Genomic DNA, 22,833 nt, shown 5'->3' with positions numbered 1-22,833 from the left:
ATGGGCTGCAAGTTAAAAAACCCTAAGACAGAGTCTTGTCCTGCCTGAAATCTCTGGGTATGCCCAGTCTGTTCAAAAGGCAATTGCAGATTTATCTTCTTCCAGACCCAGAGACACAATGGAAAAGGGACAACATGAAAGATGGCCTGTCCTAGATGGGCCACTCTCTCTGTTTCTATGTATACGAAAAATGCAGTGCTGGAGAAACCACCACTTTCTACGCTGTCACTGACGGAGGAGAGAGATCACTCAAGACGCATTAACCAATGTTTTCCAACGTATGTTAATTTGTTGTCTCCCTGTCAGTTTCATCCACAAAGGTCCTTGGGAGGATGGCACTCGCTTGGGTCTCAAGTCAAGATTTCTGTAGACTTCTTTTTCTCTTCCACTGATTTGTGTTGTTTTAGAAGAGGACTCTCCTGACTAACATGCCACCCTCTCCCATGGTAGCACTTCACTCATCAGTTTGTACTCTACAGCATTCCTGACTCTGGTGGTCATCTCTTTACCCTTTTGGCAAAGAGACCAAATATCTCTTGATTAAGGGGCTTTGGGGGCTTTTCTGACCTCCTCCTTGTTGTTCTAACACTTTCACATCAGTTAAACTTTAGAAGGCAATGATTATTAAGGCCAAAACCTTTGCCTTTTCTATTTTCTACTTCTCTGAACAAGGGTTCACTGTAATAGATTAGACTGCAGCAATGGCACTTGGTTCTGTCTTCTCATTTTTATCCTTTCTTGTATTGTGAGTTTGACTTTAACTCTGTATTTGACCTTCTTACAACAGATAATAAATTCTTGATCCTACTATCAGTAACCACTCATTTTCAGGCAGTTTTTTGCATTGTTGTTCAGTGTTCACTCACCATGTTCAGCCTCTTTTGACTTTTGGGACAAGGTAGTCATAATCTGGAGGCAATAAGACTTCTGATCAATCGGTCAGCTTCTGGCTTTTCATTTCTCCAATGTCACTAAGCATGAAAGTATCAAAGATGAAAGGTCTTTTCAAGGACAGAGTCACAGGACCTGACAGCTCTGTCTGCCACTTTACTACCTGTGTGACCCTAGCAAGTGATCATGACCCTACAAGCCTCAGCTCTCCATCAGTCAAAGGAGAGGGCGGCATAGATAACCTCTAAGAAACCCCTGAGCACCAGTCAAGGCCCTATGACACTGAAAGAAATACTGGCCTACAAGCTGCCATCCTGAGAACAGAAAAGGGGAATCAGCTCTCCCAATCTAAAAGATCAAGCAGAAACATAGGCAGAAGGAAATACAATACTGTGGCACTTCTGACCAAGAGGTGCCCCTCAAGGAGCCTTGCCTGGAAGTATAATGTCGACTTCAGCCTCTTAGACGTGCCACAAAAAACAAATGACCTCATGGTTACCTATGTTGAAGAACTGGTCATTTCCAGTATTGACTATAACAGTGAAACAATCCTGCCCCAAATCGTAACTGCAGCATGCTCTGCCTGGATAAGCACAGTTAAAAAGCATGGAAATGACAAAATTATAAGTGACTACAGCTTTGGGAAGATAGAAACTTGCATCAGAGAAGAGGAGACTGAGGCCCAGAGATTTAAAGTGCCAAGAGTCACAAAAGGAATGGAATCTAGGGCTCCTTACTCTGTCGCATGTGTGTGTGTCTGTGTGCACGTGTGTGTGTGTGTACACATATATTCTATTCATTCATTTGACAAGCATTTATTAAGTATCTAAATGTCAGGAAAAGATAAAAATGAAACAGCCCCTATCCTCAAATTCTACCTTTACTGAGGGGTAAAACCGGATCATAGAAAAGTAAACATAAAAAAGATTCAAAGTAGATACAAAGTAAGTTTAGGGGAGCAGAACTGAGGGGGATCAGGAGAGGCTTCCTGGAGGAGGCACATTCTCAGAGAAGGTCTGACTGTGGGAGGTAGAAGAGCCAAGGAGGCACAAGAGCCAAGGAGGCGCAGTCGATGTGTGCAGGTACAGCTCTACAAACACACGGAGACAGGAAGTATTCTGTCTCCAATGTTTCTCTCTACAACCTCACAAGGAGCATTCGAACTTTACCATTCCTGAGACTCTATTTTACCTGTGATGGCAACCATGGCCACAGCTTCAGGACCTAGGGAGCTAAGGAAGAGCGGAGCAACAGAGAAGGGAGAAGATCTGAGCTGGCTGTGGGATCTGGAGCTCCTTTCTGAAGGAACTGTTCTCTAACAGAAGTGAAAACAGTCAGGGTCCCACAGACTAGAGTTTGACAGGGGAAGCCTGTCTAGGAGGGAAGGGGATGCTCAAGAATGACATTCCGAAGACACAAAGAAAAATCATTTTAGAATAATTTTTTAATTTTTATTTTATATTTACAAACATCAAATAAAATGAGAACTTCCATCCATATACACAGCAGAACAGAAAAAATACATGAAACTGTGAATCTCTAACATATTCAGCTTTGTTTTCTTTTTAAATATATAGTGCATTCAGCCCATAACTTCCAAAGCCGTCCTGCTTGTCTGCTGCCTTTTGGTCTTTCCTTCTGCCCTTTTCTGTGCATTTTATAAAATACCCAATAAATCTTTTTTTTTCTTCTTTTTTTCAACAACCCTTACCTCCCACCTCCCCCTTGAACTGAAAACCCAACCAATCCAATAATAAGTACCATCAGGCAAAACCAAACTCCCACCTTCGCCACATCTGAAAACGTATGCCTTATTCTACAACCTGAGTCCATCACTTCTCTCTCGGGAGCGGGCCTAGCATGTTTCATCATGAGTTCTCTAGAATCACCGTTTGGACGCTGCAATAATCTGAGTTCTGAAGTCTTTCAAGACTGTTTGTCTTAACGATGTTATTATTGTATTAAAATTGTTCTCTGGGTTCTACTCACTTTGCTGTATGTAAGATAGGAAGACCTAGCATCCCTCTCCCCCTTCCCCTGAAAAGAGAAGCGGGGGAGGGAGAAGAAAAGAAAAAAGAGCAAATGTCTTCATTTTCGAAAAAAGGGGAACAGAGAGTCTGCAAACTACGGGCCAGTGAGCTTGACTTTTTTTCTGGGAAAATTCTAAAACAGACTAAAGAGAGGGCTTCCAAGCATGGGGGAAGCGGTGATGACAAAGAGCCAGCAAGACCTCATCAAGAACAGGTTGTATAAGACTAACTTCATTTCCTTTTTTTTGAAAGACTTGGTAAACTAATAAATGAAAGGAGTGCTGTGGATATAATTTACCCAGCACCCTTCTTAAGAAGCCATTAGAGAGATACAAGCTAGACAGTAACACGGGCTTCACAACTAGGTGGCTGGCTGGAGTCAGAGAGTTGTCATTAGTGGTTTTGTTGTCCATGTAACTGGGCCTGCGGAGTGCTATCCCAGGGATCGGGCCCCAGTCTTTTGTTGGCTACAGCTTTATCAGTGTCTTAGATAATGCTTAGCAAATCTGCAGATGACAACCTGGGAGGGGTAGCTAACACCCCAGATCATACAGTGTCAGGCTAGACTATTATGCTAAATCTTATTACATGAAATTCAGTAAGGACATGTGAACTTGGTCATAAAAACTCAACTTTACTTCATACAAGATTGGGGAGCCGTGGTTAAACAATAGCTATTCTGAAAAAGATCGGAGGGCTTTAGAAAGCACAGCTGGCCCGTACAGCCACCTGATTGGCTTTCACCCATTGCAGCTCAAGACTCCCAAGCTCAGGGGATCCACTAGCCTTAACCTTTCCCGGTAGCAAGGACAATACATGCGTGCCACCATATCCAGCTGACACTGACTCCTTCCTGTTGTTACTACAGCCATTTTCCATTACTTTTCAGATATTCCTGGCCCTTGGGCGTGGTTCATCTGGGCCAGGTATTTTTCCTTCCTTCTCTCCATGTTAGTTATTTTTTCTGTCCTTTCTAGTGTGAAGGTCATTCTTTTTGTCAGGTAAAACAAGCCATTTTCAAGGACTGATGCTACGGGGGACGATGAGGCAACAACGCGGCGTGGTGGCCAAAAACGCCTAACCCAATCGTGTGCTGTATTTGAAGCAGCATCCTTCCAAGAAATGGGGGATCCCAGTAATACTCACTCTGCCCTAGGCAGACTTCATTTGGAAGACTGCATTCAGTCTAAGACTCGACATTGGTAGTCTGGAGAGCATTCAGGGGAGGCTGACCCGGGACAGTAATGGATCCGGAGTCCACATCACAGGAATCATGGTTCAAAGTAACGGGGATGTTTAGACTGGAAAAAAGATCACTCCCAGGGAACATTAGCACTGTTCTTCACATATTTAAAGGGCTTTCATGTCAAGAAGGGACTAGACTCACTCGGCTTGGACCCAGAGAACAGAACCAGAAGCAAAGGGTGGAAGCTGGAAAGAGGCAAATTTAGGCTTAATATCAAGAAAAACCATCCTACCCTTGAGAGCTATCTCAGAATAGAGGGATGGCAGCTCCCCTTCTTTGGAAAGCTTCAAGCACAAGCTGGATGACCAACGGCCTTGTCAGGTTGATCGTACTGGGGATTCCTTTTGTACACGGATGATACTAGGCCTACACGTGAGCAATACTTTGAGAAAACTAGGAGGTGCTAGACATTGGGAGTACCAAGCCCTTCTAACTTCCAATTCGGTGTGCTGGACAGAGCAAACTCACACTCTCAGGAGACTGAGTCATGGACTCGTATGCAAGAAGACTTGTATTCAAATTCCACTTCTTGACGTTTCCTTCTTCCAAGTTCCTTGGGCAACTCTAAGACCGATCTACTAAATTATCTATTAGATTTAGCCATGGAGAGGCCCTGACGCTGACCATTTCTTTTCCTCACGGTCCAGTTCAAGTTTTCTTGGCTCCTTTGGGTAGAGTGGCTCTTTGAGCAATTCTGATACAACTTTATTATTTTCAGTTCAATGAACCACTGAGGAGCTAAATATAGATTTAGAGTTAGGGAGAAAGTGTCTCTTCTTATCTTCAATAGCACACTCCAAAAGTCATACTTAAGCAAAATTTTAACAAAAGGCAATAATACGTTGTGCTGACATTTATGGAAAATCAGGAGAAAAAGGTAAAATAGTCATGACCTAGAATTATTGGCCTTCAAGAGCTGGAAGGGCCTCAGAGGCCAGAACAACAATCCTCTCTACATCATTCCAAACAAAGGTGCATCTATACTTTGCTTCAAGGCATCTGATCTGGAATAGCCCATCAGCTTCTGAGCGGCCCCACATTTCGTAGGGACCCCTCAGGATTCAATTCAATGAGCATTATTCAGTTTCTATACCATATAATTAAGGAAATGTGGGAGCACTGACGATAATACAGTCCCTGCCCTCAAGCTTACGTTCTAAGAGGGGGAGATGCAACATTAAGCAAGTAATCCAACACAATCTATTTTGAGGACAGATAGATCATTAATAATTCAAGGGATCTTCCAGAATATAAGTACAGAGACACTTGTCACCAGTGGGCTGGCCACCTGGTGATGAATTCACTGGTCATAGCAACCAATTAAACAAAGAAAAATACGAAGAGGTCTTTAGTCCTACCAGGCACCTTTTTGTTTCTGCATTGATGGTTGGAGTGGAAGAAAGGTGCCAGGGAATAAAAGGACTAAGAATCATACAGATATTAGGCACTCTTATAAATACTAAATTAGCCCATTTGTGCTCTGTATCGTATGTGAGTTCTCTGTCCAATGGTCAGTTGAAGAGTTGAAGAAACAGAATCGTGTAACTCTTAAAAGTTGATGGAATGCAAGAATGGCTCACAGCTTCTCCTTGAGGAGGTGACTAAAGGAGCTGGTGGAGTTGGCTTTATCAGGCATCCAGAAGCAACAAGAAACATTTAATGGGCCATTATCTTATCCTATTACTATAGTGTTTGTGGCAAATATTTGAAAAATGATCATAGACGGAAAATCATAACTTGCGTGCTAACATCTGTTACAGAGAATGAAGAGAAAAAGAAATTTCATTAAGAACCTGATAAGACCTTCTTCCAATTAAATCAACATATTCTTCGATACTCAGTGACTTCAACGCATAAGTGGGCCTAAGGTAAGGTCTGTGCCTACTGTATGTTGTAAAGTAAGACTCAGGCATAAACACAAGACTGGCCAAAGACTTGTGGACTTTCTTCAAGAAAAGAATGGGGAGGTAACTACCAAATTGGGAGTCTCAAACAAATGGCCTGATTTTATTTTAACAAACAAGAGTCATTCTCAATCAACCTGGGCTTAATTAAGACTACTGACTTCTGTTAAAGAAAAGTTCAAAATTAATCCATAGCTCCAAAGAATAAAAATAAAAGCTATGGTGTGCTATTAAAACAACTGCAATATGACTTACACCTAAATGAGTTATTAATGCTCTCAAAATGGGAAATTAATGGAAGAAAGGACATTTACGGCAATTTTAACAATTCCATACAGAATATTTAACTGATGTAAAATGTAAATCAATGCCCCTGGGTAGCCTATAAAACTGCTTCAGTCCACAAAAGCTCTATCACCCTCATGCTCTGCAGTATGTGAGATGGCAGTCAAAGGCAACACCAGTGTAGAATTTAAACATGTTTGAAAACTTTGCTGAAAAGGACATTGGAAGAGTATGAGCAGTAGTATGGGCACCTCACAAAAACAATGTGAAATAGTACAAAGCACAACTTTGAGTAACGTAGGATAAGAGACACAGCTATACAAAGTCACCCATATTAAATTGAAAACGCTGAATGAGACACTCATTTTTTTTTGGTGGCAACCAGGGTTAAGTGACTCACCCAGGGTCATATAGCTAGTAAGTATCTGAGGCCACATTTGAACTTAGGTCCCCCCAAATGAGGAGCCCGTGATCTAACCACTACCCCACCTAGCTGTCCCAATACACACTCATGTTAACATTTTAGACCCTGACATATAAATAAACAGCTACAATCATCCTTATGTATAATCAAGGTTCATAAACACATACTCTTTTATAATGGCAAGATTAGTAAACCTCAGGTTCTCACTGAAAAAAATTGAAGCTCCCTTCTTCTAATAACATTAGGCTTGTCTAATTTGGACCTACATCCCTAAAGGTCACAAGCTATGTATACTCTTTGAACCAGCTATACTGATGGGGTGGCTCAGGCCCCAGCCCTAAGATCGTGTTCCTGGAAGCCTCCCAATTTCTCAGTAGGCCCCTGTCTGAGAAACTTTTCTGTTGTTGCAAAATAAATTTCCTTATCAGGACAGAGAGGTGATGTCCAGCCCAAGGACTCTCCCTCAGGCCAGATCCCCAAGGTCCATTCCTCAATGTCTGGTATAGTCCCTGCATTTTCCTGTCTGTAGCTCTTGAAGACACTTGGACCCCTAGATTACCTACCAGCATCCTTGGCATTCCTTCTCCATATAAGCCCCAGCACCCAGAACCTCTTGCGGGTTCCCTAAGGACCCTCCCCACCCTGCCCACTTTTGCTAAAGCATTACAATAAACTTTTTGCCACTTGACTAAGAGAAGACTTGAGTCTGTGAATTCATTCTAGGCAACTCTGCCTTTACATTCTCAGGGTCCCAGCACACCCAAACCTCTGCAACACCACTGCCAGACTTATACCACCAAGAAATCAATGGAAGAAAAAAAGGATCTCTATGTACAAAATTATTTATAGCAACTCTTTTCATGGTAGCCAAAATTAAAAGCATAAAGGGCTTTCCTAATGGAGAATGGCTAAACAAACTTGATTATATAAATGAAAGGGACTATTACTGTGCCATAAAGAATGATGAAATGGACAGTTCAGAGAAAACTGAGAAGAGCACATTGTAGCAAAGCAGAGTGAAGCAAGCAGAACCAGGAGAACAATTTATACAAGGAACATTATTAAGAAAGCCAATTTTTGAAAGATTTTTGATCAACACACACCACTTAACTCCTGCCAGAGAAGTAAATTTAAAATGCAGAGAGCAAGAGAGGAATATCTTGGCACATGACCAATGTGGAAAATTTGCTTTGGTGATCTATCCATGTATGTCTTTCCAAGGCTTGGTTTTTCTTCTTCTTTTTCCTTTAAATTTATTAATAGTGCTGGGGGGGGGGGGCGGCAGGGAGAGATGGTTTAGTGGACAGATCATAAAGGTAAAAATAAAAGGGAAATTGTCGAAAAAAATTATGAGTAGCAATGTTATCAAAGACACCACATTCTGAGAGACTCGGCACCCAAAACCAAGCCCAACCAGCACATTAATATTATCATGGTCATTTTCATAAATCATAAAGATATCTATGTATTATTTCATGTTCAAGATTGATTTCTACGTTAATAAGATTGTAAACAGGTTCTTAAAAATTTGAGGCTTGTCTAATTTAGTTGCTCACAATACAATTTGATGAACTTTTATATTTAGACAATCTGAGATAATTTCCCAGCTATATTAGTAAGCTGCAATTTATGGCATCAAATTCTGATTGAGTTTGAAAATTCTTTTAAGAGGTGGCATAAAAAATTCTCTTATTCAGTTTTCAGAAGATTACTTTGATTCAAACACAATTAATCCTTATTGAAAATCCCCAACCTTACCAAAGGATCCTGATGAATTTTATTAGGAAAGGAATGCTTGAGGCAGCTAGATGGCTCAATGGATACAATGCTGGGCCTGGAGTCAGGAAGACCTGAGTTCAAATCCAGCCTCAGACACTTCCTAGGTGTGTGAACCTGGGCAAGTCATTTAACCTGTTTGCCTTAATCTACTGAAGAAGGAAATAACAAACCACTCCAGCATCTGCCAAGAAAACCCCCTAAGAATTATGAAGAGTAGGACAAGCCTGAACAACTGAACAAGGTATACATGTGGCAGCACACTCAGTCACCCTACTCCGTACCCTTCGGAAGGGGGATAACATCTCAGCATTGGCATCTTACCCAGAGTATTTTTAGCACTAGTCTCCGAACAAGTTCCAGGAACCCTAAATCGAAGTCACCTGTTATAAAGGCTGAGTTTTTCCACAGCAGACAAAGCTCATTTCATGTCTGTCTGTCCTGGACAGGCCACCTCTCAACCCATTACTTCTCAGTCACAAGTGATCATTAAAAACAAAGCATAAAAATGGAAACAGGAAAACGATCCACTCTATATAGGAAGGTGATTGGGAATCAGAGTTTCAGAAATCAGAGGCCATCCACGAGAGGCCTAATTATTTTTAAAATGCTTGGTTGGGTTATTTGCTTATTTTTGTTACTTTGCCAAAGAAATTCCTCTAACTAAAATACCATTTAAGGATCTGATTTACGTTTTTGATAGAAATGAAGTTTAACCTCTCAGCAAACTGATTTTGTACTAAAAACTAAAAGTCCTAAAAAACAAGCAAGAGGTTTACAAAGATTCAAACCAACTTTCCTTCTCACCAGCCCTCACGTCTCCTTTCCAGGCATATCACTTGGCACAGGCCTCCCAGAGCATGGCACAGTGCTTGGGACGGCTGGCTAGTTCCCACTTTTCAAGGACAGAGGTAGGAGGGGGAGCCATCTCTTTCTAATGTCCTAGAAGGGACCTTTGACGTTTTCCCCCCACCATCACAAGGCAAATGGTTTGAACCACAGGCTCTCCAGTCAACCTGAAGGGAGGGGGACAGGGCTTAGCCTTGTGCTCTGCACATAGTATTAACTGAGTTACTGATAAGTGCCAAGTGTCCCAGAAACAGCACAGTCCGATCTGTACCCAAGCCTGGAGGGACAGTGACAAAGCAGACACAGACACACCCCAGGGAGGGGGAAACTACGTGGTCTGGCCCAAAATTTGTGGGAGTTTCTGAACCCAATCTTCTAATAGAGTATTGAGATTTCCTCCTCAAGGAGATTTTTTTTTGTGTTTCGTTAGATATCTTATGTGTGTCTGGGGAGGGTTTTTTTGGTTTGTTTTTGGTGGGGAAGAATAAAGACTGTCCTATACCCCACATATGTATTGTTACCTTGAATATTTATAGGGGCATGTTTAAAGGACATTTTTGTCCACATCTGTGGGGACACAGATGATCTGTAGTCAAAGATTTTCCCACATTTAACTTGGGGGAGGGAGGCAGGGGAAAATATGACTAACCAGAGTTATGATTTTCTTGGTATAGCAAAGATTTGTCCATGCCAACTATGAGGCTTGAGGCACTGAGACAGGAACTATTTTTTAAAATCCCCAGTAGAATTAAAATTCTAAACAGGATTCTAAATCCTATTTAGAATGAAATTTCTAAATGTTGCATTTCAAGTGTGTTAAAAAGAAATCATAAAGTTCAACAGCCACAGTACCCTGCATGGGACTATGATGCCAGCCTCATCAGGGCCAATTCTCCCTCCTGAAATCTGATCTAGAAACAGTTTTCCATCAGCCAAAGCAGCTCCCAATCCATCCTGCTCAGATGAATGCCAGTTTTAGTTCAGGCCCAAATGTGATCAACACCTCTAGAGTTGCTAAGCATGTTGGCAAGGGCTTATTTTCACAAGGTGAGGGGAAAAAACCCTAAGGACCAACTGAAATAGATTTTCTGAGGACGAGATCACCCTTAAGACTCCAGGACTCCTTTTTTCAAAGCCTCAGCCCACGCCCCCAAAGGTTTCTTTTTACATTCTTATAGTCTTTCACAAGCAAACACACTATTGTTTTACAAGGGGGCAAAAATAAAACAATAGCTGGTGAGGACTTTCCTTGGCCCCATGTCTCTTTCCCATCCACGACCACTCATCTCAACAAAGCTCCCCTGACCATGGTCACCCCTGGAAAAATGACCTGTTTGCCCTTCGACTTCCTCAGACCACCTTCTCCTTTGAACTTTCTTCTGACATGTTCTGTGTAGGGTCTTTCTTACCTTCCTTAAGGCCGGGTGTTCTACAATCTCATCTTTGCATCACCAGCCTCTAATACAGTCACATACAGTCACAAGCCCACTTAAAATACTTGTGGAATTGAATAGCAGTCACTGATAAAGTAGTTTTCTGTTACTTCAACAAATTCCCACCACTTGTCACTGACTGATGTGGGAGACAGATCTCCACAGCTCTACAAGATAATGGGCAGGTCCCAACATTCCTCTCCCCTCACAGGCTGGTCTCAATCAGGAGACACAAAGATCATTAGCAGGTTGAACCTGCCTGCACTGACCCACTCTTCCTCTGGTGTTCAGAGTGGATGACTGCACTCTGTGTGTTTCTAAAATGGAACTTCGACAAGGGCTCCTTCCTACTCAGACAACACTATCAGTTCAGCATCTACGACAAGATATTCACAAAACAAATACCAACATGATGCTACTATGATGTATGGAAGCAATGATATGGTTCAAAAGTAAAGAGTGAGAGGACAAAGGCTTCCAGATTACACTGAAAGAAGCCTTAGGCCTACACGTGAGCAATACTTTGAGAAAACTAGGAGGTGCTAGACATTGGGAGTACCAAGGTCTTATTTTAACAGGCAGAAAACAACTTGTAACTGATGTGAGAGTCTTCCTATCTTGGTATGAGAGTCAGGCAAAGACCAAAGTTCATACAAAACTAGAAAATGAAAATTATAAAACGGGTTGGCACACAATTAAAGCAATTCTCACCTCATCTACTGGCATAGCGGATAGAGTGCTATGCCTGGACTCAGGAAGGCTCGTCTTTGTGAATTCAAACCTGGCCCCAAACACTTAGCTGTGTGACCCTGGGCAAGTCACTCAACTGTTTGCCTCTTTGTCCTCATCTATGAGCTGGAGAAGGCAATGGCAAACCATTCCAGTATCCCTGCCTAGAGAACCCCAAATGGGGTCAAAAAGAGTTAAGACATGACTGAAATGACTGAACAACAAAAAAAAAATAGGAAGTGGATAGAGGCCGCTTACACCAATTACAAAATTTCATACAGTAACTAGGGTCTAAAAACCCCAGTCAGCCAACAGTTGACAAGCAGAGAAATAGGGAGATAAGTCAGAGGTTGTTACAGTATTTATCTGCAAATGACCTACTAAGAAGGGTGGTGGAAGAGTATATATCTAGTAATGCATCACAAGGTCACATATGGATTCATGCAGCTACTACACGAGATCCTCAGATGAGGAAACGGAGGCCTGAAAGCGGAACTGACTCGCCGGTGGTCCCATAGGAAGTAGCAGAGCCACACGGCAAACCTCCACTCCACTGCCTCCAGAGAGCAAAAACTGATGAAGGGAACAAACAACAGAAAGCATGGTTGGCAGAAGCCCTACAAAGAACAAAGTGGCGAGGATGTGTGTCCGCAGAAGGGCAGCTGAGGAAAGGTGACCTACCGCGCCCAAAAGGAAAATGGGCTCATCCCCAAGGTCAGCTTGGGGTTCTCACAGAACGCTGATGACCTCAGGAGAACTCAAGGAAGTCCTCGCAGTGCCCCATCCCACTCCCGCCCCGTACTCTTGGCAGAATCTGCTGGGCAGATTTATGGGAGGATGTGTGTGGGAGCTGTCCAAGAAAAGTACGCAGCAATGGACTGTAGTTTACTGGACGGGTGGATCCAGCAGAGGTAGGGGACACGTAGACAAGTGCAGGACTCGGGGCTGTCAGAGTCAACAATTATTTTCACCTCTGAGGGACCAAAAATTCAAACCATATTTAAGACCAAAGAAACTACATTTAAAAAAAATCAGTTCCTTATTCTGAAAGGTAGATAACTGAATAGTGGTTGTACATAAATGAATGATGCATCTTCTGAATGGCTGAAACCGTGCTAAGACGTAGTACTTATGGGTCCCAAAATGGCGGATCAAGAGACTATTTGGGGAGCACTAGGACTCAAGGAGACCCTTATAAAACTGAAGCTGTGGCCCGGAAATTAAGTTAATGTCATTAGTATGACCCAAGCTCATGTAATTTACTGGAAAACTTATTCTTGGAATAGATTCTTTTCAGGTCAGTGTGGGGTTACTGACTAGGCGGCATTTCATCAACTGTGATGTTGCTATACCAAACAGTCAAGGTGCCGAACCATGTCAACTACTCTCCACAACAAACTTCAGTGGCTCTCTATTATCTCTAGGACACACTCTAAGCCCTTCTGGTCTTGTCTGCATTACACTCCTCCCCGCCTTCTTTACCCTTCATCTTTCCTGGCTTTGCCCACAAGCCCCAACGTACCCCGCCTCCAACCTAGTCTCCTTGAAGATTCAGCTGATGTTCTACAGACTATAAAGTATTAAGAGAGAAAAAAAAAAAACAACGCTGCATATAAACAAACAGTAGTGAGGTGTGTGGTCTACAAACTCTTCCAGGGCTGTGAGTCTGTCATGACGATTTCCCCTGGTGCTTATCCAACACTTCTCTACAGCAAACAGAAGGTGATTCCTCTGTTCACCAATCAGGTGAGCCCACTGCAGGGCTCCACAGATCACAAACATCTGGGCATTCGAATGTGGCCAGCTCCTCCCAGGGTGGCATGGTGGTGTCCCTGGCCTTTGAGGCCTTTTCCAAAGCTGATTTGCGGTCCTCTGGAGTTTCTGGAGTCAGATCCCATGTGGAAACCAAGTGCCCAGAGCCTGTATTTTTGGAAGGAACAAAGCTTCCTAGCTCTTCTAAATGATCCCGTCAGTCTTTCACAGCCTAACTCTGTCTGACTCCAACAAAGCCTCAACACCTCACAATCAATGTTTTCCAGATTCAATGGTGTCCAGCCTCCTCCTGAAATACTCTCCCCAGTGATGCAAAGGCCCAACACCTCATGCCACACCCCACATAGAGGTTCCTTACAGAGCCACCTCCCAAACGGCCCTTCCATTTCTACTTCATTGACCTATGGTAGATAATCCTTCCAGGACTCACGGTCCACAGGCAGCTTGGAAGCAGAGCCCCATACTGGGCTTGGGAGTCAGGAAGACCTGAGTTCAAATCCAGCCTCAGACACTTACTAGCTGTGCGATCCTGGGGCAAATCTCTTCACCTCAGCCTGCCTCAGTCTCATCTTCTGTAAAACAAGATAATAACAGCACCTCCCCCCAGGGCTGTTGTGAGGATCAAGTGAGACAATAACTTAGGTAAAGTGCTTTCCTTAAAGCGCCTGCTTGGCGAATGTTAGCTACAACTATTAGTAAAGTGTGCATTTAATGGTAAGCACACTAAAGCAGACGATGTCACTAAGGCTTTTCTCATTCCTACCGAAGTGCCCAAAATCTCAAGACGAAGGAAGGAAAACTACCAGAAGAGTCTCGGCGTGGTCCATGCAACAGCTTCCCTGGTGTCTTCTGATGCCCACTCCACATGGTGCTGGTTCAACTTTATTTTTTTTTTGAAGAATGTTTTTATTTTTTCTCAATTACACGTTAAAAACAGTTTTTAACTTTCTTTTTTATAATTTTTGAGTTCTACATTCTCTCCCTTCCTTCCCACTCTTTGAAAAGGCAAGCATTTTGATACAGATCAGGGCTGTCCAAAATGTGCACAGTGGGATTTATGCAGCCTGCCTACAAGCATAAAAATTTACGTAAATGCCTTAGTAAATGAAGCCAAACTACCACAGAGATCTCACTAAAATGACAAATCAAAATATACTGTCTATTGTTGCAATAAAAACCTAAGGTTGGACAGCCCTGATATAGATTATATGTGTGCACTCATACAAAATATGTTTCTATATTAGCCATATTCCAAAAGAGAACACCGACCAAAAAATAAAGCCCAAGAAAAATAAAGTTTAAAAAGTATGCTTCAAAGGGATAAAGTGGGCAAGTCTCTTAATCCCATTTGCCCTGCCTTTCCCCCTCCAAAAGAGAAGTATCTTTAATCTGCATTCAGACTCCATCAGTTCTTTCTCTGGAGGTAAACAGCATTTTTCATCTTGAGTCTTCTGGAATTGTCTCAAATCACTGTACTGCTGATAACAACTACATTATTGACAGTTGGTCATCACACAATGTGCTGTTACTGTGTACAATGTTCTCCTGGGTTCTGCTTACTTCACTTTGCATCAGTTCATGGAAGGCTTCATTCCATCACAATCATATACCGCAACTTGTCTGGCCATTCCTCAGTTGATGAATATCCCCTCAATTTTCAAATCTTTGCCACAACAAAGAGATTTTTTTGTACATATAGGACCTTTCCCTTTTTCTTTGATCTCTTTGGGATACAGACCTAGTAATGGTATTACTGGGTCAAAGGGTATATGTGCAATTTTAGAGTCCAGAATGGTTGGATCAGATCACAGTTCCACCAACAATATTGCAATTTTCCCACATCCCCTCCAACATTTGTCATGTTAGCCAATCTCACAGATGAAGGTGGTACCTCAGAGTTGTTTCAATTTGCATTTCTCTAATCAACAGTGAGAGCATTTTTTCATGTAACTATAGATATCTTAGGGGCAGCTAAATAGCACAGTAGATAGAGGGCTGGTCCTGGAGTCAGGAGAGCCTGAGCTCAAATCTGGCCTTACTCAGACACTTACTGGACACGTCACTGCCAAGAAAACACCAGAAGAGGTTACGAAGAGTCAGACACAACTGAAAAATGACTGAACTAAGTAGCTTTAATTTTTTTTTGTCTGAAAAACTGCCTGTTCGTATCCTTTGGGAAATGGTTTGTATTCTTATAAATTTGACTCAGTTCTCTACATACTTGTGAAATGAGGTCTTTATCAGATATACTTGTTGCTTTCCTTCTCATCTTGGCTGCATTAGTTTTGTTTGTGCAAAACCTTTTTTGTTGTTGGTTTTTTGGGAGGGGAAGGGCGATTGGGGTTAAGTGACTTGCCCAATGTCACACAGCTAGTACATGTGTCAAAGTGTCTGAAGTCACATTTGAACTCAGGTCCTCCTGACTCCAGGGCTGGGGCTCTACTCACACTGCGCCACCTAGCTGCCCCTTGTGCAAAACCTTTTTAATTTAATAAGAATCATCCATTTTGCATCCTATAATGTTCTCCATCTCTCGTTTGGTCATAAATTCTTCCCTCATCCATGGAGCTGATGGGTAAAGTAATTGAAGTCCCCCTAATGTAATTATAATGTCACCCTCTATTTCTAACACATGCCACACATTCTGACCTTCTCTTGGTTTACAGTGTGAGATTTTGGTCTCCATCTAGCTTATGCCACTGCTTTCCAGATTTCTCAGCAATTTTTGTCAAATAATGAATTCTTTTCCCAAAGGTTGGATCTTTGAGTTTACCAAACACTAAACTGCTATTGCCACTTACTACTGCGTACTGTGTGCCTAATCCATTCCACTGATCCACCGGTCTACTTCTTAGCCAGTACCAGATCGTTTTGATTGATGACAACCTTGTAATACAGTCTGAGATCTGGTACTGCAGGTCACCTTCATTCACTTTTCCCCCCACTGATTCCCTTGATATTCTTGACCTTTTGTTCTTCCAGATGAATTTTATTATTTTTTTCTAGCTCTATAAAATAAATTGTTGGTAGTTTGATTGTTATGGCGCTGAATAAGTAAATTTATTTAGGTACAGTATATTTGTAATTGTATTATGTGTGAACAACCACTATTTCTCCAATTGTTTAGATCTGACTTAATTTGTGTGAAGTGTTTTGTAATTGGATTCATGCTGGTTCCATTTCTAAGCCAGTGAGCAAAGCACAGTAATTCTCCATCAACCCTCAGAAAAGAAAAAACACACACACACACACACATACACAGAGGCAGTCTGAAAGGAAAGCTGCCTTCGAGATGGTTGGAGAATAAAAAAGCCAGAAAACCTCGCCTGGAAAGAAGAGTGGAGATAGCCAAGGAAGTATCCAATGAATGTAGACCACTGAGAAATTGGGTGATTTCATTTTTTACTAAGTCCATTCATTATTCCTTTTGACTCAAAGGGTGGATTTTTTAAAATGGAAAATCCACATAATTTGAAATTATTTTCAGTTCAACTTTAGGACAGAAAAAAAAATCACTCCTTTTTATCTGTTTTCCAGTCAAATATGTAAATGGCATAATGGCTCTCAGCTTATTTGCACACACAGCAGACACCAAATGTGTGTACTTGTGTGCATGTGAGCACAAACACACACACACACACACACACACACACACAGAGGCCACACTAACCCAGACTACTTGCTGGAAAACAGCAAACATTGGGCACAAAATGTCTGGCTTCAGGACCTGTCTGAAGAATTCAGGAAGAAACTCATTGGGGCCCTGGAAGGAGTTCAACAAGTGAGTCCCCAGGAACAGCTGCTGGGAGAGAGAGACTCTTATGATGCTTCTCTTATTCCAAACATTAATCCTATTTCACAGAAGCCAAGACACTCCTTTGGTGGTGGGAGAAGCTATTTTTAGTTTTTGGAAATTAATTTAATCTCTTTCCTCACATGGGAAATGGTAAGAAGTGATTGTACTATTCTGCCCACTTACATTCTCTCCTTAAAAACTCACCACTCATATTTGATGCTACTCACTTGTTTTCTCATGCCATTCAAAATGTGTGATTCCTGGGGCTTACAAAATCATCACAACGATGCCTCATTCAGTGGGGCATCTGACTTCCCCAAATGTTTTGTACGACATATAAGTATAGAGGGGCTGAGGGAGGGAAGAAGGCTGCAAACAATGAACACATTTTTCTTCCTGCCCAAACAGTTCCCTGACAAATGACCATTGTGACCTCCCCACCCATGAGATGTCTGGTGTCAGCACAAGACCCTGAGTTCTCCCCTTTAGACTTCTTACCGTCCCTCAGAAATGCTTGAAAAAAATACTAACAGTTCTTTAAGGAGCACCTGAAACACTAGGCTGTACCACTGACTGCCCCATTTAAAAAATTTTTTTAATAGTCAGTTTATGTGATGGAAATGGACCTGGTTCCTCCAGGTTGTTCTGAATGAGTCTGGAAATGAATTCATACAGGAGAGGCGGGAGGGAACAAAACTACTATGTGCCAAACATCATACTAAGTAAGGGCTTTACAAATATCTCATTTCCACACACATATGCCAAATATTGAAAGACATCAAATGTATATACAACATATAGAATATAAGTTTATATTTTAGAGAGAAAAGAGTTTGTTGTTCAGTCCTTTTATCCATGTCCAACTATTAGTGACGCCAACTGGGGTTTTCTTGGCAAAGATACTGGAGAGGTTTGTCATTTATTTCTCCATCTCATTTTCCAGATGAGGAAACAGAAGCAAACAGGGTGAAGTGACTTGCCCGGGGTCATGCAGCTGGTAAGTGTCTGGGGCTGGATTTAAACTCAGGAAGATGAGTCTTTCTGACTCCAAGCCCAGTGCTCTGTCTGCTGTGCCACCTAGCTGTCCCATTAGAAACAAGTAGTTTTTTTTCTAAAAGAGAAATTATTTTGTATATAATACGGATTTCCTGGACCTACTCACCTACCTTCATCACAGAGCACGAGGAATGTGACAGAACATTCCCTCATACGTGATGTATATACTTTGAACACTAAAAATGTACAACATGTATGTTGGTGTGTATGAATGTATATCTAGATAGATGGCCGAGAACTCTAGAGACAGCAGCATCAAGGTCTCTGATTTATCTAACAAGATGATTTTGTTTTCTACTCTTACAATGCAGCACCCAAGAGTCATCATCCATCACGCCCCCTCCCGTGGTAGAATCAATGCCAGCCTTCCTCATGGAGTCTCCATTTCAATTCAAAGAGCCGCTGAAGAGGTCAGAGCAGAACCCTATAATGTCTGTATCTCCCCAACCTGTGAAAGACTGTGATTTATGGTTACAAACACAAGCTTCCACGAGCCTTGCCAAGTTCCTGTTCCTGAGTCTTCAGTCTCTACTACGTGAAGCCCCAGTGGGAGAGTGCATCAGGTCGCTCTGCAGGCCAGCTATTGGACAGCTCAACAGGCTCAGGGCTCCTGGTCCTGGGGGACCTCTTTCCTGCCCATCAGAAATACCATCTAGCGCCTTCAAAAACATGAGGTTCTTTATAAAACCTTTTCCCTTCAAGGCTGATACCAAAAGTGGCTTACGTTGATGAGTATTTCTTCTTAAAAAATACCTACTTCAAAAGGCTAGGAAACGTTTCTCTCTCTCAACCTGTGAACGGCACATTTCTTGAAAAACAGCCAAGTGATCTGTCTTCATAAAAGTAAAGTAACTGCACACCATTAAGAACCAACACTGTAGCATTTATGGTTTTAGCCAAAACACTCCCATACCTGTCAATGAGTTTCAACAATGTTTGTAATTCTAAGATGAATTTGTATTGAGTCCTCTTTTCGACTGATTTTTGATACGTGAAATAAGAGGTATCCATTAGGAAAAAACTGTCGCCTAGATAAACAATCAAATTAGGCTAGAGATGGAAAAAACCTTTTAAAAGTGTGCATTCAAAGAGAAAGCAATCTTTGGTGAAATATTAGCAACCAGATGACATCATTATCGGGCTTTACAAAAGCTGTACTCAGAAGTCAGGAAAAAAAATTGCACATTATTAGAAACCGGCAGTATAATCTAATTTACACACAGTTACTGTCCTGTCTGATGGGAAGCAGTAATTCACCTAGGTTTTTCGTCTGCCTGAAATTACCGGCTTGCACCGTGGAGGTTTTTGGAAAGCAGGGGATGGATGGACGCCCACTTCTGTCTGGTATGGCCAGAGTGAGGACTGCCTTTCACGGAACCTTGGCTGGACTAAATGGGCATCGAGGCTCCTTCTAATTCTCAAATTGCGTGGTTCTGTGATATCTGATGATTTCTAACTCTGTAAAGAAATTTATCAAAGTATCTAATGCTAGGTAATCTTTTCACTTATTTGGGAAGTATTTTTTTTCCCTCCATCACTTATAATTTCCTTCCAGGTCTCTTTCATTCCACAAAAAAATCTAAACAATTTACTATATTGCTGCTGATTTAGACAGGAAGAAGCACAAAATACATGGCTAAACTATTTTGTTTTCTTAGCAAGTAAGATTAATTCATAACCAGCTGTGACTAATAGATCATACTGGGGTATCCATTCATTCTTACACTAATGGTATACTTAACTGAGGAATCTTGGCCATTTGTGGAGCCTGCTTACTCCCCTCAGACATTCAGTCAATTTTCAGACTTTCCCCATAGTCCTAAGATAGCTCAGTCAGGAGATAAGAGCTGATTGCTTTCTTTTCAATAGTAGTGAGAATACTATGTTACACAATTGGTGGTGACATGAATGAACTACCCTCCCACCCTCCATATATGATTCTTTTCATAGAACCACAGAATTCCAAAACTGGGAGGCACCTAAATTTGTGGCAATTCACATATTCTCTAGGTTTGCAAAAGCTTCCTATTTAAGGGAGATCAAATAGTAGCCTCAAAAGTTACTCCCAATATACAGACGCACAAAGCATACGCTCTATGTAATTATCATTAATCATGGATTGAGTGCAATAATTGTAGTAATTTTCTGAGATTTGTTTGTATGATTTTAAATTTTACCATAGTTCTTTCTGCCTACAAAGAATAACCTCTGATGTTAATTACTGTGCAAATGAGAGAAAAGATGAATAATGTACGGCCTGGCAAGCACTTGAGAAAAGCTGCGAGACTAATGAGCACCATGTGGAGACCACCCTTTGCTGCTCCTTGTTGCTGGCTATTGGCAACCAGGCCAGAGTTCCAATGCAGCTTCAGATGAGTCACTGAGAGTGTGGGCACTGCTCATAAAGGCCAGGTCTGTGAGGGTGATGGACACCTCTGGCTCTGAGGTGATCAGGACAGGCTGCTGAGCTTAGCTTTAAAATGCCTGGTCAATCCTCTTGATCCCCATTATGCTGAGGTCAGCACATCTAAATGGTGACTTCTTTAATGACCCAGATAATCAGTTTTGTCCTGCTTTTCAGCACCTGTCAAAAGTCACCGAAGGCTCTTAAAAAACAAACACGGCCCAAATAAGGATATCTTAGGCAGACAACCAATCAAAGAGATTTAAAAGTGTCAAATGCCATGATGACCTATTCTGGGAACCCTTCAGCCCATTCTGATAATAGCATAAAAATAAACTTGTCCGAGTCCATAAGATCCCCTATTGACTGAAAACTCTTTAAACATGATTCCAATGTGATGGGCACAGCTGAATGACTCAAATGGTCCAAGGTCTCAAGAGCATGTGGTGTGAAGGGAAGTTTGTGGAAGGGGCTGGGCTCCCCTCTTTGCCCATCTCATCACTGGTCATAGCAAAGAGAGGCCCAGAGAAGCCAAGTCTGCCCTCTGTCTGACCCTGGGGCAGGTGAGAGCACTCACTACTGGGGGGAGGGGTGGCACACAGGCCCCTAATTAACGGCCTGTTCACATGAAGACCAGCCTTGATCAGCAGGGCCTTCCTCAATGGCTGGGGGTTCTAACCTGGGGGTGTCCCCATTAGGCTGGATGGATACCTTTTTGTCTCACCATCCTCAGCTCTTCCTTGGCTCAGAGCGAGTTGCACAGAGGGCGCTTAATAAGTATCTGGTGACAGGCACTCGCCTGCTCTCCCAAGAGACTGACAGTCACCCTGAGTGGGGTGAGGGGAGGCTCCTGGAGGGCAGGGCGCAGATTCGGGGGTGCCAATGGCTCTCAAAGCTGGGGGGGATGGAGAGGGGATCGGGACACCAAGGAACGACGACTGTCCTGCATTTCCAGCCTCTGAGTGTTGGCGGGCCCTCAGGAAGTTTCTAGTTCAAATGTGGCCTTCGGCCATCTGCAGGCTGTGTGATCCCAGCCCCACAGGGAAAACTGAGGCTGTGGGCACCCAGGTGCACATCTGGAGGAGCCCAAGCCCAGGGGGGTCCAGGAAGCCATCCCGGGCCTCACAACTCCGGAACAAACAGTAGGCGCTAAATAAGTGCTCCAAGAACGGGACACTTCTGGGACCTTCCTAAGGGTCACTCGGGGGAGGAGGGGGCGGCTTGGGCCCGGAGGGGGGAGGGGAGGAGTACGGGCTTCGAAAAGGATAATTTCCTGCCCCCCCTTACCCCGGCCCATGACCTTGGAGCCCGGCGGGGTCACTCGGGGCTGAACAGGGCGAAGAGACCCCCGGCTTCCCGTCCTCCTCAAGTTCGTCCATTGACAGGCCGGTAAACCGAGGCAGGGGACGGGGGCCCTCCCCCCCAGGCCTGGTGGGTTAAACCGAGGTGGGGGACGCCCCGGGAGTGCACGGGCAGAGGGCGGGGGCGCGGCGGGTAAACCGAGGCCCGCCCCTCCCCCACTCACGAGAAGAAGGGGTCTTCCTCGAAGCTGCTCCGCGACGAGCCGAACATGGTGGCTTCGCTCCCTTAGCGCGGGGGGGTACGCAGGCAGACTGGAACTCGCTGGACCCGCGGCAGCTGACCCGCAGCCCGCCTACCTGTCTGCTCTCCTCACCGTGACTGAGGCGCTCTACCAGTCCCCGGCCAGGGCACGGCCGGGCCAGGGGGCGGGGCCTGGCGCACGCGACACAGACTCCGGCTCCGGATTGGGCGCCACGGAGCCGGCCCCGCCCCCGCCGCCATGGCAACCGCGGTCAACACAAACCGCGGCGGGGCGGGGCCGGGGCCAGGCTCGGGGAGGGAGCCACGTGCGGTGCCGTGCCGGGCCGGGAGGGGGGGGGTAGGGGGAGGGGGCGCCTCCTTCGTCCGTTGGACCGGATAATAATTGAATAATAACAGCTCGTGTAGTTACAGCGCTTACTGCCTGTCGGGCGTTGTGCGAGGTGCTTCGCGATGTTTGGTCCTCACTACACGGGGGTGGGGGGCACTATTATCCTCATTTTACGGAGGAGGAAACTGAGGCAGGCAGACAGAAGGGACTAGCCCAGGGTCACACAGTCTCCCTGACTTCTACCCCAGGCTCTGTCCTAGATGACCTGGGCTAAGGAGGACTGAGGGGGCGGTGGGGGGCGTCACGGAGAAGTCCCTTGCTCGAGGTCCACCTCAGCGGTGGAGCT

General features: G+C 43.6%; 1 protein-coding gene across 2 annotated transcripts in view; it reads right to left on the bottom strand.

Annotated features, from left to right (window-relative positions):
- MLF1 (myeloid leukemia factor 1) overlaps positions 1 to 22,278 on the bottom strand; it is a 53,974-nt gene extending 31,696 nt beyond the window's left edge. For both annotated transcript variants that reach the window (XM_036757711.1, XM_036757712.1), the window contains exon 1: positions 22,122 to 22,278. In XM_036757711.1, the coding sequence (XP_036613606.1) occupies positions 22,122 to 22,168 (47 nt within the window). In that variant the 5' untranslated portion in view covers positions 22,169 to 22,278. The remainder of the gene's footprint in view (positions 1 to 22,121) is intronic.
- Positions 22,279 to 22,833: the final 555 nt, after the last annotated feature.

This window comes from Trichosurus vulpecula, chromosome 4, assembly GCF_011100635.1.
Source record: "Trichosurus vulpecula isolate mTriVul1 chromosome 4, mTriVul1.pri, whole genome shotgun sequence".
Classification (NCBI taxonomy): Eukaryota; Metazoa; Chordata; class Mammalia; order Diprotodontia; family Phalangeridae; genus Trichosurus; species Trichosurus vulpecula.
The sequence above is the reverse complement of the archived record's forward strand: the minus strand, read 5'-3'. Positions and strand labels throughout refer to the sequence as shown.